Raw genomic sequence first — 14264 nt, 5'->3', positions numbered from 1 at the left:
TACCATCCCCTATTTGGGCTGCCAGTCCCTCATTTCTGTTCCTTTCTTCCTCATTTTTTGGTGTATCTTTTCTTTTCCTTTCTTCCTCATTTTTTGGTGTATCTTTTTCGTCTGCAACCTGATTTCCTGATCTCTCCTGTTCCTCTAATTTTATCTGTTTGCCCTTTTTGTTGGTCAACAGCTTCTGTTGTTTGTCTCTTGCCTGTTCCCAGCATTTTTCCCGCTCAGTATCTTCTTTGGATACTCTTGTCCGAACCGTCGTCGTCAGGTCGACTATCGGCTTTCCCCTTCTTCTCAGTTTAAAGCCTGCTCAATTCCTCTCTTGATGTTGTTTGCTAGCAGTCTCGTTCCTGCCTTGCTCAGGAACGTCCCTCCTGAAGAGCTTGTTCTTCCTCCAAAAGTTGTCCAGTTTCTTACAAAAAGGAATCCTTCTTCTTCGCACCATCTCCTCAACCATGCGTTTATTGCTTGTAGCTCGGTCTGCCTCTTCACGTCTGCCCTCGGTACTGGCAGAATCTCTGAGAATGTTATCTTCTGTGTCCTCAGCTTCAGTTTCCTTCCTAGGATCTTGAACTGTTCAATTAGCGTAGTCCTGCTGTAATTTCTCCTGTTGACATCATTTGTTCCCACGTGGATTATCACTGCTGTCTCTTCTGTTTCCACGCCGTCCAGGATCCTCTCGATTCTGTCGGTGATGTCCTTCGTTCTTGCTCCTGGGAGACAGGTCACTAGCCGATCCTCTCTCCCTCCTGCTATGTGACTGTCCACTTCTCTCAGGATTGAGTCTCCCACGACGACTGCAGATTGCTACTCTTTTCTGCAGGAGTAGTTTCTGAGCTCTCTTGAAGTCTTTGTTAGCTGTTTGCAGTTGATGATTTCATGTTACTTCTTGAGCAGAACTTGAGCAGAACTTCTTGAGGAAGTTCCAGGCCAGCCAGGCAGCAATTGGCTGGCCTGGAACTTCCTCTCCAACATCAAAATTGATGTCGAGTGAGGAACGTTGGTCAGCCCAGCGCTTCAGCATTCTCTTTACAGGGTCGGAAAGCATGTAGAACGGAAGGCATCGCTAGTCCATCACGGAGCCCAGGATGGGCTCCGCGATAGACTCACGTTGCTTTCACAATCGACCTTTTAGGCACCCCTGGTCTAGAATGTCTCAACCTATCTACTGGAAAAGAGCTTACCAGGATAAGTACATAATCTCCTTTTATAATCTCTTTGATCATGCCTACAGAGGCTGAGGCAGATAGCAGAAACGGGTTTCTCCTTGCAGGGTCGGTGTTAGACATGCAGGGGCCTATGACCCCCCACCCCTAATTTCCCCACCCACCAAATACCATCCCATTCAGCATCTCTCCCTTCATTTAAAAATCATTCATTCCAGTGGGCCCCCATGATTCAGGATGTCCTTCTCTTCACCCCACCTGGTTCCAAATCCCCCTCACCTGTAAAAATGCAAGGAGGTTCCTGGCACAGCTATGATTCTCAAACACTGCCTGCGACCTCCTCTGTGCTATTCTAGGTAGTCTGTCCAAGCAGAAACAGGAAGTTACCTATGAGGAGGGCCAAGGAGGCTGCGGGTAGCAATAGGGAATTGCTGCCATGCTGGCAATCTCCTTGCATTTTTACAGGTGAGAGGGGCTACAGAGAGCAGGGCAGCCAGGAGAAGTCGGAAGGAAGAAAATCAAACGAAGAGATGCAACAGAGCTAGAAGGGCAGGAGAAGGCAGGTGAGAGGTAGCTCCACCCACCCCTCTGACATCAGTGCTCAGATCCAGAGCTCCCCCATAAAAGAGGAGGGGCCAATTGTGCTGATCTGTGCGGCGCGCATCGAAGGCAGGGTTAAAGGCGCTCATCTTAGCGAGAGTGCCTTTGCAAAGGGCCTTGAGAAGGACCGAGCCACCGCTAAAGGAGAACAGAAGGAGACCTCAGCAGGCGCAGAGGAGACACAACCAGGCAGACACAGAGGACACAGCAGGCGCAGAGGAGACACAACCAGGCAGACACTGAGCAGGTTAATTGCACACAAGCGTACTCGTAGCTACTCTAGGTTTGTAAAAATGAATAATGAAATGATGTAAATGTTTATCCAAAAGCAAAATTATTTATTCATTATCAGGTATGGTTAATCATAAGGTTGGTTGCATCATGAGAATTATTACAGAAGCCAAAAGCTGGCCTTGCTAGTAACAAATTCCAACGTTTTACCAGTTACACATCCATATATATCCTAAATGACGACATTCCTTCGCTACAATCTAACTGGTCCACATTATTTGTTTCCATTTAAGGTTTTCTTTTATACCTTCACATGGGCGTGTCACAAAAGCATTCCTAAAAATTACATTCTCATATTAAGCTTACATGTTTTATAAAAAGAAGAAATACATAGACAGATATTGTAATGTACTCACAAAGACTAATGCACACAGCTTTTAAATCCCTTCCTGTTACGATCAACCTCTGTGTTGAGGAATTCATGTCCCTTTGTCTAACTAAAACTAGAGAGAGAAGGAGGGATTAACCCCCCCCCCCTCCATCAGAGTTTCACAGAGTAGAAAAAGTTGCTTAAGGTCAGAGGTTAAATCCCAGATGTAACCCTCTCAGAATTTCTTCAGATTTCAAATATATGAAATCAAATTAAAATATATTCTAATCTATACTTGTTACCTATAGCTATATAAGTAAATTCCTATTGTGTAGTTTTAATGACTTACTGACTTACTAAAATTTAATTCTGGATTTATACATACAATGATACACATGTGGATTCGATTTGTCTTTCTCACTGCAAAATCAGGGCCCCTTGGAATGTAGGCAACCAGGTCAGAGGCCAACTCCTGTCTGCCTATAACTTCTCTGAGGACCAGCCTAGTCCAGGCTGGACACTCTTCAGAACAAAGAAGTCTTATAAAACTTAAGCTTTGCCATCTGGGGTAAATTTGCTATGATGCTTATCAATCGCACGAATGTCCTAGCCTGCCTTCCTGTTCCTTCAAGCACATAGCACATGTGTGAACTCAATCTGTTATTCCCATCTTTTGCTTTGCCTCTCTGATTATGATTTTCTAGCTTATCCAATATTTTCTAGTTTCATATATTTATGTATAGCCACTAATACCACATTCTCACCTGCTCTTGGATTAGGCCCTATCTATCAACAAGTTTTTCTAACTAGTGAATCCTGGTGCAATGTGAGAAAGTGTAATGGCTGAATTTTTTATTTCATGTTTGCTCATTTCACCACATCTACCTGTCCAGGTAAACCAAGCTGGCCCTCCCCAGGCCTACTTAAGGCACAGGACAATCTCAGCACAGAGGACACAGCAGGGGCAGAGGAGACACAATCAGGCAGACGCAGCAGGCGCAGAGGAGACACAACCAGGAAGACGCAGAGGACACAGCAGGTGCAGAGGAGATACAACTCGGCAGACACAGAGGACACAGCAGGTGCAGAGGACACACAACCAGGCAGACGCAGAGGACGCAGCAGGCACAGATGAGACACAACCAGACAGACGCAGAGGACGCAGCAGGCGCAGAAGAGACACAACCAGGCAGACACAGGACACAGCAGGCGCAGAGGACAGACACAGAAGACATCCACAGCAGACCGGCAAGCGGGCAGCAATGGAAGCAGCAGACAGAAGCAGGATGTTGAGCTACCCAGTTTTCTGCACCGTATGCCTTATGTATGACTACCTCCCCTCTGAGAGGTGGTCTTACATATGTACTTGATGCGGAGAACTGGAGAGCCTGAAGAAACAAGTCAGACTCCTGGAGGGCAGAATACTAGAACTGGAAGCAGTGGAGGAGGAAGACAGAGATGCAGAGAACATCAAGACAGAGGAAATCATCGAGGAAGAAGTCTGAGAGCTGGAGAAGTTCATAGAGGAGTCATACAGGGAGGCCGTGGAAAATCACCAGCAACATTGGAACTGCCGAGATACACCTACAGAGAGTATGGTCCACCCGACGGACAACCACCAGGAAGAAATGGGTGACACAGCAGGGAGATCTGTAAACAGCGGAGGGAACCCACAAGAAGACGAGTCCGGTGCAAGCCAACGCCAGGATGAGAGAAAATGGATGGGAACAAAGGACACAGACCTACAGCTGAAGAGATGGACATACACCGGAGACAAGGACCTGCAGCTGGAGAATCAAGAGAAGATAGAGGACAGCAATCGCCATGGGGGACTCCATCATCAGACAAGTCGACAGCCACATAGTGGGAGGAAGACAGGATCGGCTGGTGACCTGCCTACCAGGAGCCAAGGTAGAAGACATAGTGAGACGCATCAACAGGATCATTGACAGCGTGGAAGAAGAAGATATGGTGGTGGTGATCCATGTGGGGACGAACAATGTGAGCAACAGGAATTACAACAGGGAAGTATTGAAGGACCCGTATTGAAGGACCAGTTCCGGATGCTAGGAAGGAAGCTGAAGACCAGAATGCAGAGGATAGCATTCTCGGAGATCCTACCGGTATCCAGGGCTGACGAGAAGAGGCAGATGGAGTTGCAAGCAATCAACACGTGGATGCGGTGCTGGTGTGAGGAAGAAGGATTCCACTTCATGTGCAACTGGACGACGTTCTGGGGGAAGAGCAAGCTATTCAGGAAGGAAGGACTCCACCTCAACAGAGACGGTACGAGGCTACTTGCAAGCAGCATCAAGAGAGAAATTGAGAAGTTTTTAAACTAGGAAGAAGGGGAAAGCTGACAGTCAACCGAGAGAGAGAGTCAATGGTTCAGGAGCCAGTATACCTGGAGGATACTGTGCAGGAAGATAGAAGGAAGACTCACCGGATCACAGGCAAGACAGATCGAAAGGGACACAAGAGGGAAGGAAATGCAAGATAGGAACAGGCCGCAAACTCAAGTGTATGTACACGAATGTAAAGAGCCTAAGGAATAAGATGGGTGAATTAGAAGCTATGGCACAAAAAGATAACTTTGGCATCATCGGCATCATGGAAGCATGGTGGACCGAGGAAAATGTCTGGGACACTATGCTACTAGGATACAAACCATACCGCAGAGACAGAGAGGTTTGCCTGGTTTGGTGATTGTGTTCCAGGTGGAGTAGGTAGGGATGGATTCGAATGCTAAGGCTCTGGGGATCCATTTCCTTGAGCTAAGAAGATAGAGGAGGAGGAGGGCTAGAAGTTTTCTTGTGAAGTTGGACATGGTGCTCCTTATTGAATTGGTGAGAGAGCGGGGTGTGAGGTGGGAAGGTTTAGGGAGTTGAGGGAGGCTGGTTGAGAGAATTGGGGGAGTATGGGACTGGCTAGGTTATGGAATAACCAGGAGATAGAAAATCAGGTATACAGGAGCTAGGATTGACTTTATAGAGGATAATACTGGCGAGTGTTGGGTTGATCAGATGAGACAGAGTATGTGGTGTCCAGGTTGGCTTTAGCATGCAGTTGGTAAGGCATGCAGGAGGATAGAGTCGTGCAGGTACTTAGTAGTTGAGTCGGTCAGAGTTGTTGGTCAGACATGCAAGAGGATAGAGTCATGCAAATACTTAGCTGTTGAGTCGGTCCGGGTTGCTGGTGGGATATCCTGGTCTAGGTTGAAGTAGTTGAAGTTTGTTTTTTGCAGGAGTTTGTTGCAGAAGTTTGTTGTTTGCAGGAGATTCTCTCGTTTGCTGGGAAGTCTTGAATGATCGGTTCTGGAAGCTGGATGGGAGGTGATTTTATGCTCCGCTCAGCCGCTTCGCAAAGGCGCGCGCGCGCCGTTGAGCAGCCAAAGTTAAGTCTGGGATGGTACTTGGAGAGACCTCCCAGGAAAGAGACTTGGGAGTTCTGATCGACAAGTCGATGAAGCCATCCGCGCAATGTGTGGCAGCGGCGAAAAGGGGCGAACAGAATGCTAGGAATGATTAAGAAGTGGATCACGAACAGATTGGAGAAGGTTATCATGCCGCTGTACTGAGCCATGGTGCGCCCTCACCTGGAGTACTGCGTCCAGCACTGGTCACCGTACATGAAGAAGGACACAGTACTACTCGAAAGGGACCAGAGAAGAGCAAGTAAAATGGTTAGGGGGCTGGAGGAGTTGCCGTACAGTGAGAGATTGGAGAATCTGGGCCTCTTCTCCCTAGAAAAGAGGAGACTGAGAGGGGACATGATCAAAACATTCAAAATACTGAAGGGAATAGACTTAATAGATAAAGACAGGTTGTTCACCCTCTCCAAGGTAGGAAGAACGAGAGGCACTCTCTAAAAGTTAAAAAGGGATAGATTCCGTACAAACATAAGGAAGTTCTTCTTCACCCAGGGAGTGGTAGAGAACTGGAACACTCTTCCAGAGTCTGTTATAGGGGAAAATACCCTCCAGGGATTCAAGACAAAGTTGGACAAGTTTCTGCTAAACCGGAACATACGCAGGTGAGGAGGTGAGGCTAGACTCATTTAGAGCACTGGTCTTTGACCAAAGGGCCGCCTGGTGAGCAGACTGCTGGGCATAATAGACCACTGGTCTGACTCAGCAGTGGTAATTCTTATGTTCTTATGGAGAAAAGGGAAGGACATCCCGGCCTACAGGAGCCCCCTGGAGCTGTGGGACCCAAGGCAGCTGCTCTGTTTGCCCTCTCTCCAACACCAGCCCTCTCTTTCATATGGGTCTTACTTCTCCACCAGTACTTTTTTACCAAATTGTTTTGACTTTGCAGCCTGTTCAGCCTACTTTTATTGATAAGGATTACTTTGCTGCCTATTTAGGTATAGTGTGCCACAATATGGAATAAGATTAATTATATTAAGTACTGTTATACAGGTAAGACTGTGAAAGCCACAGTAACACACTTCTATTCCACTCAGAACTTCATATGACGCCAGGTAATGCAATTTTCTGCTATTTCAGAGGGCCAGTTCTTGCTTGATTTTGCAGTTGGAGTGAAAACAACAATCCCTTTGATTAAGCCCAGAGAAACTTGCAAAGTCTGTGTTTCTCTGTTGACACTGTCTCTGTGTTTCTCTGATAGGCAACTATCAATATTGTGCTTGATCGAGTTGGAAAGACCGACCCTGTCACAAGAGGAATTGAGATCACTGTGAATTACCTGGGAATTCAGTTTGATGTAAGCTTCAGTTCCATTGTTGATGCTGATAGTATGATTATTTTTTATTCTAATATTGTGGTTATAAATAGAACTTCTTTCATTAGGGTTTAACTAGTAGACACTGATAGCCCCCTTCCTCGCATGCAAATTGATGTTTTACCAATTAAACACAAAAAACTATTTATGAGTATTTCTGAGTATTTCTGCACTGTTCTCACACAAAAAGAGTACAGTACTTGAGTAAAAGTACCCTATTGATCTAAAGTTGCAGAGCTACATAGATGATTCAGCAGCGGTAGAACCCAAGAGCCAGTGGGATAAAGGAGTTGGCCAGTAGTGTAAGCCAAGGCACAAGAATTACAAGAGGAGAAAGAGAGTAGGGTTGCCACTGCCCAGTTTTTGATTGGAAAGCTCATTTTTGAAGGATATTATATGTGTCTGATGAGAAAATGCTGTATTAAAAGCTGTTATATGGTTTAGAGCTCAGAAAATATTTTAAGCATCTTAGTTAGGCATCTATATTGAATCCCATAAAAATCAAGCTAAAAATAGATTCCTTATAGCCTAATATTTGTTTAAATACCATGGCCAGTGTAGATTTTTTTTAAACCCTGTCTACAGCTTTTTTTGAATTCAAACATTTTTATTGGGTTTTGTAAAACAAAGAACCAATACAAACATCAAAAGGTAAACAAGAGCAATAACAGCATAGAGCAGGGATCTCAAAGTCCCTCCTTGAGGCCGCAATCCAGTTGGGTTTTCAGGATTTCCCCAATGAATATGCATGAGATCTATGTGCATGCACTGCTTTCAATGCATATTCATTGGGGAAATCCTGAAAACCCGACTGGATTGCGGCCCTCAAGGAGGGACTTTGAGACCCTTGGAATAGAGGAACTAAGCAGTAGTCAATGTCTGACATCGATTTATCAGGTAGCACAGGAAATCAAAAAAAAGAAGTAAACAATACAAGCATGTGGTATGATATAGGGAAACAAATCAGATCATATGTCAAGTCATGTATACAGGCTACAGGTCACCAATAGTGATGATAAATAGAGCAGTAATATGATGAGCAATTGATGCTAAATAAAGACAGTAATTAGCGATAGGCATAATAGTATGGACAACCAACAAACAGAAATAATCACAATATGGAAACCTATCAGGAGGGGGGTGTGGTGCAAAAATCTAATAATGGGTCCTAAATCTTATGAAATCTTTTAAGAGAACTCATCTTCTCAGCATAAATGACAATGAGAGATACACTCACCCACCAGGCAGAATAGGAAGCAGATGCCAGGTCCTTCCAGTTAGAGAGGATCACTTTTAACGCCAAAGTCATCAGTCCTTTCAATAGGAACGATTCTGATTCAGAAAGAGGGCTAGTAATTGCCTCAGCGCCAAGGATGACTGTGGCATAGCTTATGGCCTGATCAATATGAAATAATGCAGAAATAGTTGTCCATACTTGATCCCAGAACTTTCTCAAAAGTATGCAATCAAATAGCATGTGTTGGAGCATTCCATCGGTTTCCTTACATGACCAACAAACGCTTTGATGGGGAGATCCAAGTTTGGCCAAGCGGTGAGGAGTCCAAAAGGCCTTGTGCAAAGTGAAGAAAGCAGTTTGGATCAATGAAGATGAGTGTAGGACCTTACTAGTACAAGACCAAATGGTAGACCAACATCCATCCTCAATAGGCAGATTCAAAGTAGAGTGCCAGTAAGTACGTAACTTGAGATCTGGGATGAATTAATGTATTTGGAGGAATTTGTACCAGTTTGAAGCTTCTTTACGTTTAAACGTGAATTTGTCACAATAACATAAATACGAAGGAAGTTCGGAACACTTATACAAAGGTAGGAGATCCTTTTTAATTGTTTGAGTAAGCTGGAGCCATCTGAAGAATTGCGATGGAGGCAAGTCAAAAGTTCTGCAAATAGAAGCATATGTGATCCAATGCTGACCTTTAAAAAGTTGGCCTACATTCCATATATTGTGGTCCTGCCAAAGTTTCCAAGAGATTGGATTATTTTGTATTCTGATCCTGGGGTTATTCCACAGAGGAGCAAGTGAGGAAGCCTCCCATTTAGTATCCAAAAAGTCTTCAATCTCATGAATAGCCAGTATCGTCGATAGTAGGATAGCGTTGGGGGAGAGAACTACTCATAGCTGGCAAATACTGCAGTGGCAGTGCTAGATGAAGAGTCCAATATTAACCAAGGTGCAAGTCGAGCATCTGTTGAAACATAGTTCCATTTGGCTCTTTGTCGTAGTAGAAAAGATATTCATAGAGGCTTGTAAATGATATGCCACCATCTTGTTTTGTACAGCTTTTAACTACAATTTGTAAATTTAGCACCATTGTCTGGATTGCAGGTTGAACTTAATGTACTAATCGGTGGCATTGCAATGGCTCAGGCCCACCCAGCAGCAGTACAGTTGTGATCCCCAAACCCTGTCAACTGAAGACTCCCCAAATCTCTCCTTCCCTTCCCCCACAGGCGATCAGGTCTCTCAACTCCACTCCCCCAAACCACCCCCCACCCCTTCCACCACCACCACTTGGTACCTTATAAAGCTTCCAGTTCTTTATTGGTAGAAAGCAATGACACTACCAGCCCCGGGCCTCCCTCTGATGTAACTTCTTATTTCCATGTAGATGGACCATGTTAGAGGGAGGCTTGGAATTGGTGCAAGCAGCAGGTATGAGTTGCTGCTCTCTGCCAGTGAAGAACTGAAGGCTTTATAAGGTACTGGGGGAAGATTGGGGAGTGGAGTTGAGAGACAAATCATCTACAGGGGAGAGGGAAAGTTACTAGGTAGGGGCAGGATTGTCATGCCCACCCATCTTTGGGCTCAGGTCCATCCAAAATCGGGTATCTGTCTATGCCCTTGATAAGTATAGTATATCAACTGCTGCCATTAGTTAATGGCAATATTCAATTTGTTATCTGTATAACTTTAGGCCCATTTTTGAACTCCATCTTTGTATTCCTTAATTTTTTCCATGACAAATTTGATCTAGTTCTATTAAAATTTGCTTCAAACAAACATTCTCAAACATTTATGCATAATTTCTTTCTAACATTCCATTAGTTTGGAAAGAATTAGTCAGCTTTCACTGATAAAGAAGCATCCACTTCTGAAGATAGTATACGCTGATATTTCTTAAATTGTTTTTGGTAACCGATTGCAAAGTTCAAGTCCTGCATGGGAAAAAGCTATTTGGATAGCTAGGCAGAAGAGCCACCCTCCGCCTCACCACTGGGGTAGTCTGTAATAATTTTCAGTTGCACTGTTCACATAGTGCCAATAAAATTACCAACTAGGGCACTAACCTGGATAAAGGCTATCATTAGCTGGATAAGTACTTTTGAATATTAGGGCCTAAAATTAAATTGTTTAGTGCTGAATATAGCTACCTAATGCCTCTAGCTTTGTGGGCATCTTTATCCCTTTTGCAAAGTTGAAAGTGTTTTCACAGGCAGATGCCTATATCTTCTTTCCTCCCACACTTAGGGGTCAAGTAAAAGATCCAGGTGTCATCGTAGACTGTATGCCGAAATCTTCTACTCAATGTGTGGCGGCAGCCAAAAAGCAAACAAGATGCTAGGAATTATTAGAAAAGGGATGATAAATAAAACTAAGAATATTATAATGCCTCTGTATCACTCCATGATGCGACCTACCTTGAGTATTGCGTTCAATTCTGGTCGCTGTATCTCAAAAAATATATAGCAGAATTAGAACAGGCTCAAAGAAGAGTGTGACCAAGATGATAAAGGGGAGGGAACTCCTGTCATATGAAGAAAGACTAAAGAAGTTAGGGATCTTCAGCTTGAAAAAGAGATGGGGGAGGGGGCATGTTGATATCTACAAAATCCTGAGTGATATAGAATAGGTACAAGTGAATTGATTTTTTACTCCATCAAAATTTACAAAGACTCAATGAAGTTACAGGGAGATGCTTTTAAAACCAACAGGAGGAAATATTTTTTCACTCAGAGAATAGTTAAGCTCTGGAACAAGTTGCCAGAGGATATGGTTACAGCAGTTAATATAGATGGGTTTAAAAAGGTTTGGACAAGTTTCTGAGGGAAAATTCCATAGTCTGCTATTGAGACTGATATGGGGAAGCCACTGCTTGCCCTGGGATTAGTAGCATGGAATGTTGCTACTATTTGGGTTACTGGGCTAGATGGACCATTGGTCTGACCCAGTATGGCTATTATGTTCTTGTTCTTGATTCATCTTCATTCGTGTTTTCTTAAAAGGATCAACTCAACAATCATGTCAGGTATTGATTACTGTAATAGGCTATTTGTTGCCATTTTTGAAAACGAGGTGCAATAATTGCAAAACATCCAAAATGCTGTGTTTCAGCTGATAGGATTAAAGCAAATCACTATATTTAATGTATCCTACAGGCCTTTCATTGGTTTCCAGTAGCTGGTCATATTAGTTAAAGTTCTGTCTTTAGTCTATAGATGCTTACAAAGGATTAGTCTAGAATAGTTAAGAGAGAATTTAAAATTCTATAAATCTGTAATTGCTGAGACTAGTGCTTAGTCTTCCACTTCAAGCTGCAAAGCATTAGTAATAGTGTTTTTCCCCATGCAAAGCCTTAACTTTGCAATCTATTAACAAAACCAATCTAAGAAACTTCAGACTGTACTACCTTTAGAAATGTGATGAAGACTTTAATCTTTCTCATACAAGATGTCTGAAGATTCTGCCTTGCTGGTAAAATCTTTCTTTTTTATTCTTTCCAATCAAATGGAATGCTAGAAATAAATTAATGCATAGAGGATTGATAATGTCTCTCTGAGGCAAAATAACTCTCTGAAATTTTAATGAAATGAGACTAAACTTGGCATGGGTAAAAAAGGGAGAGGCAACCCTATATCGAATTTGAAAAGGATCCAGATTGGACAAAGGATTCTAAAGAAATGAATTCCCTCTAAAACTGGCCTAATGCATTTTTGTGGAAGAGGTAGGACCAGGTGCTATAGAATAGAAACATTAATACACTGAAATAATATAATTGTTAGGGAGTTTCTCCTTTCAGACTACCCCCCCCCCCACACACACACACACACACTTTCCCACCACAGATGCAGACAATGTCAACCTTGGCCACTGCCCGCTGTATTAGGGGGGCATATTTCACTGAAGATACCCCTAAATCTTGTATTTGGAAAGTTAAGATAGATATTAAGAAACTAGGGTCAGCCAACCTACCATCGGAAGCAGCAGCCAAGTCATGGAGACGAACATGTTGCTGTGATCCATGAGGGGAGGAGTAGCTTAAAGGATTCAGGAAGCAGACATCTCCAGCTTTAAAAGGGAGAAACCCCAAGGGATATATTCTCCCCTAGGTAAGCTGGAGGAGCTATGCCACCAAATAAGAAAAACCTGTCCAGAATAGGGCTTGAAGGCCAGGCACCAAATAGGGCTAGTGCTATGCATTACCCTTCAACCAGATGAAACAGCCCACTAGGAGGAATCTTCTATGAGAGGTAGTAGGTCCTGAATATTCTGAGTCCCGTGAGACATAGACTTGCCTGATGAAGCAGGTAAGCATAGCACAGAAGGAGGAGGAACCCTGAATTATGGGAAAAGTAGTTCCTGATCTGGCCACTAATAAGGAAGCTAAATAACTCTGACTTGATTCCAGAGCTAGTACCACAGATTAGGGCAAAAAACCTTCCATAACTCAGCTGGGATGTATAATAAGAGGTCAGAGGAAAAGACAAGAGAGAGAAGATGGAACAGGACAGGCTGAAAACCCTGGGGCATTGACCCTTAAGTATAGAAGGAAAGTAGGATAGATCAGGATGGATGCAAGATAAAGAAGACCCTACATAGCTTACCCCCACCTGGAGAAACTTACGTTCTGAAATTGCCCAGGACAATGGACCTTAAAGTTATAGGACCCAAAAGTCAGCTCAGATGTCCCACAGATAGAATGCACTATACCACAGGTGTTAAACTCAAGGTCCGCGGGCCAAATCTGGCCATCCTGGCCGTTTTATGCGGCCTGCAGTACAATGTTTTCATTGCCATCCCTGGTGTTATCTTCTGGCTGGTTCCCTCCTCACTGCCGCAGTGTGCACAAAGCCTTGGGTGTTGGCTCCTACGCGCGTCCCGTGCCTGAACCAGAAGCCTTCTCTTTGACGTCGCAATATCAGAGGGAATGCTGCTGGATGAGGCGTGAGCTGCCGCCGCCTGCAGCTTTGTGTACTTTGTGGCAGTGAAGAGGAGGAAGCCAGCCTGAAGATAACACCGGGGGTGGCAATGAAAACGCCACATTGCACCGCAGGCTGCAAAAAAATGGCCAGGCAGGAACCAGCCAGAAGGTAAGACACCCGCTGGAGGGAGGCACCTAGTTGAGGCACAGCATAGAGGGAGGGAAACAACAAAGGTAAGGGGAATTATTTTATTTTCAATTTAGTGATTGAATTGTGTCGATTTTGAGAATTTACATCTGGTGTCTATATTTTGCACTGTTCAGGAAAAAATGCATTTGTTTCTTGTACTGCAATCAGAGTCTTGAATCTTAGGGTTTCCTTTGTATATATTAGTACTTTTAGTTTTTGGTCCCATGTTTGCCTAGGGGCTATCTGTGTTCTGGTAGGAATGAATGTTGAGACGCATATAGTGTGCTTTGTGTAGTTTAATCTAATCTTCAATTTATATACCGGATCATTTCCCTAAGGAGCTCGATTCGGTTTACAATTCATTAAAAAGGAGAATAATATATTAATAGACTGTATAGAAAGGATAGTATTAGTTAAGATTAGATAGATGTTAAACGTTAAAAATAAAATATACTTAATTACTGTTCGTCAGCTAGCAATCTTAGATAACTATTGTGTGAACAACCAAGTTTTTAAATTTTTTCAAAATTGATGTAATTGACAGTCTTAAAGAATCTGGAAGTCTATTCCAAATTTCTACCAATTTAAATGCTATAGATTTACTGAGCTTCCCAGCACATTTAAGTCATTTTGAAGATGGAAATGATAATTTATAGATTGTTGTAATCCTTGAATGGCAAGATCTAATAGCATTCAAACTAAGAGGGATTGAAGGATCAAATATTCCATAAAATAATTTAAAAACAACACATGCACACTTGAATTGTATCCTGTGATGAACTGGAAGCCAATGAAGTTTTCTCA

The 14264-nt window shown here is 43.3% G+C and overlaps 1 protein-coding gene across 3 annotated transcripts in view; it reads left to right on the top strand.

The window, feature by feature from the left end:
* The window catches only part of GPR89B (G protein-coupled receptor 89B), a 136152-nt gene that overhangs the window by 86690 nt on the left and 35198 nt on the right, over nucleotides 1-14264 (top strand). For 2 of the 3 annotated variants that reach the window (XM_033942002.1, XM_033942003.1), the window contains exon 11: nucleotides 6996-7091. The exons of the other annotated variant lie outside the window; for it this stretch is intronic. In XM_033942002.1, the coding sequence (XP_033797893.1) occupies nucleotides 6996-7091 (96 nt within the window). The remainder of the gene's footprint in view (nucleotides 1-6995; nucleotides 7092-14264) is intronic. 3 annotated transcript variants of the gene reach the window in all.

Source organism: Geotrypetes seraphini, chromosome 4 (genome assembly GCF_902459505.1).
Source record: "Geotrypetes seraphini chromosome 4, aGeoSer1.1, whole genome shotgun sequence".
Lineage (NCBI taxonomy): Eukaryota > Metazoa > Chordata > Amphibia > Gymnophiona > Dermophiidae > Geotrypetes > Geotrypetes seraphini.
This window is presented reverse-complemented; position numbering and strand designations above follow the sequence as displayed.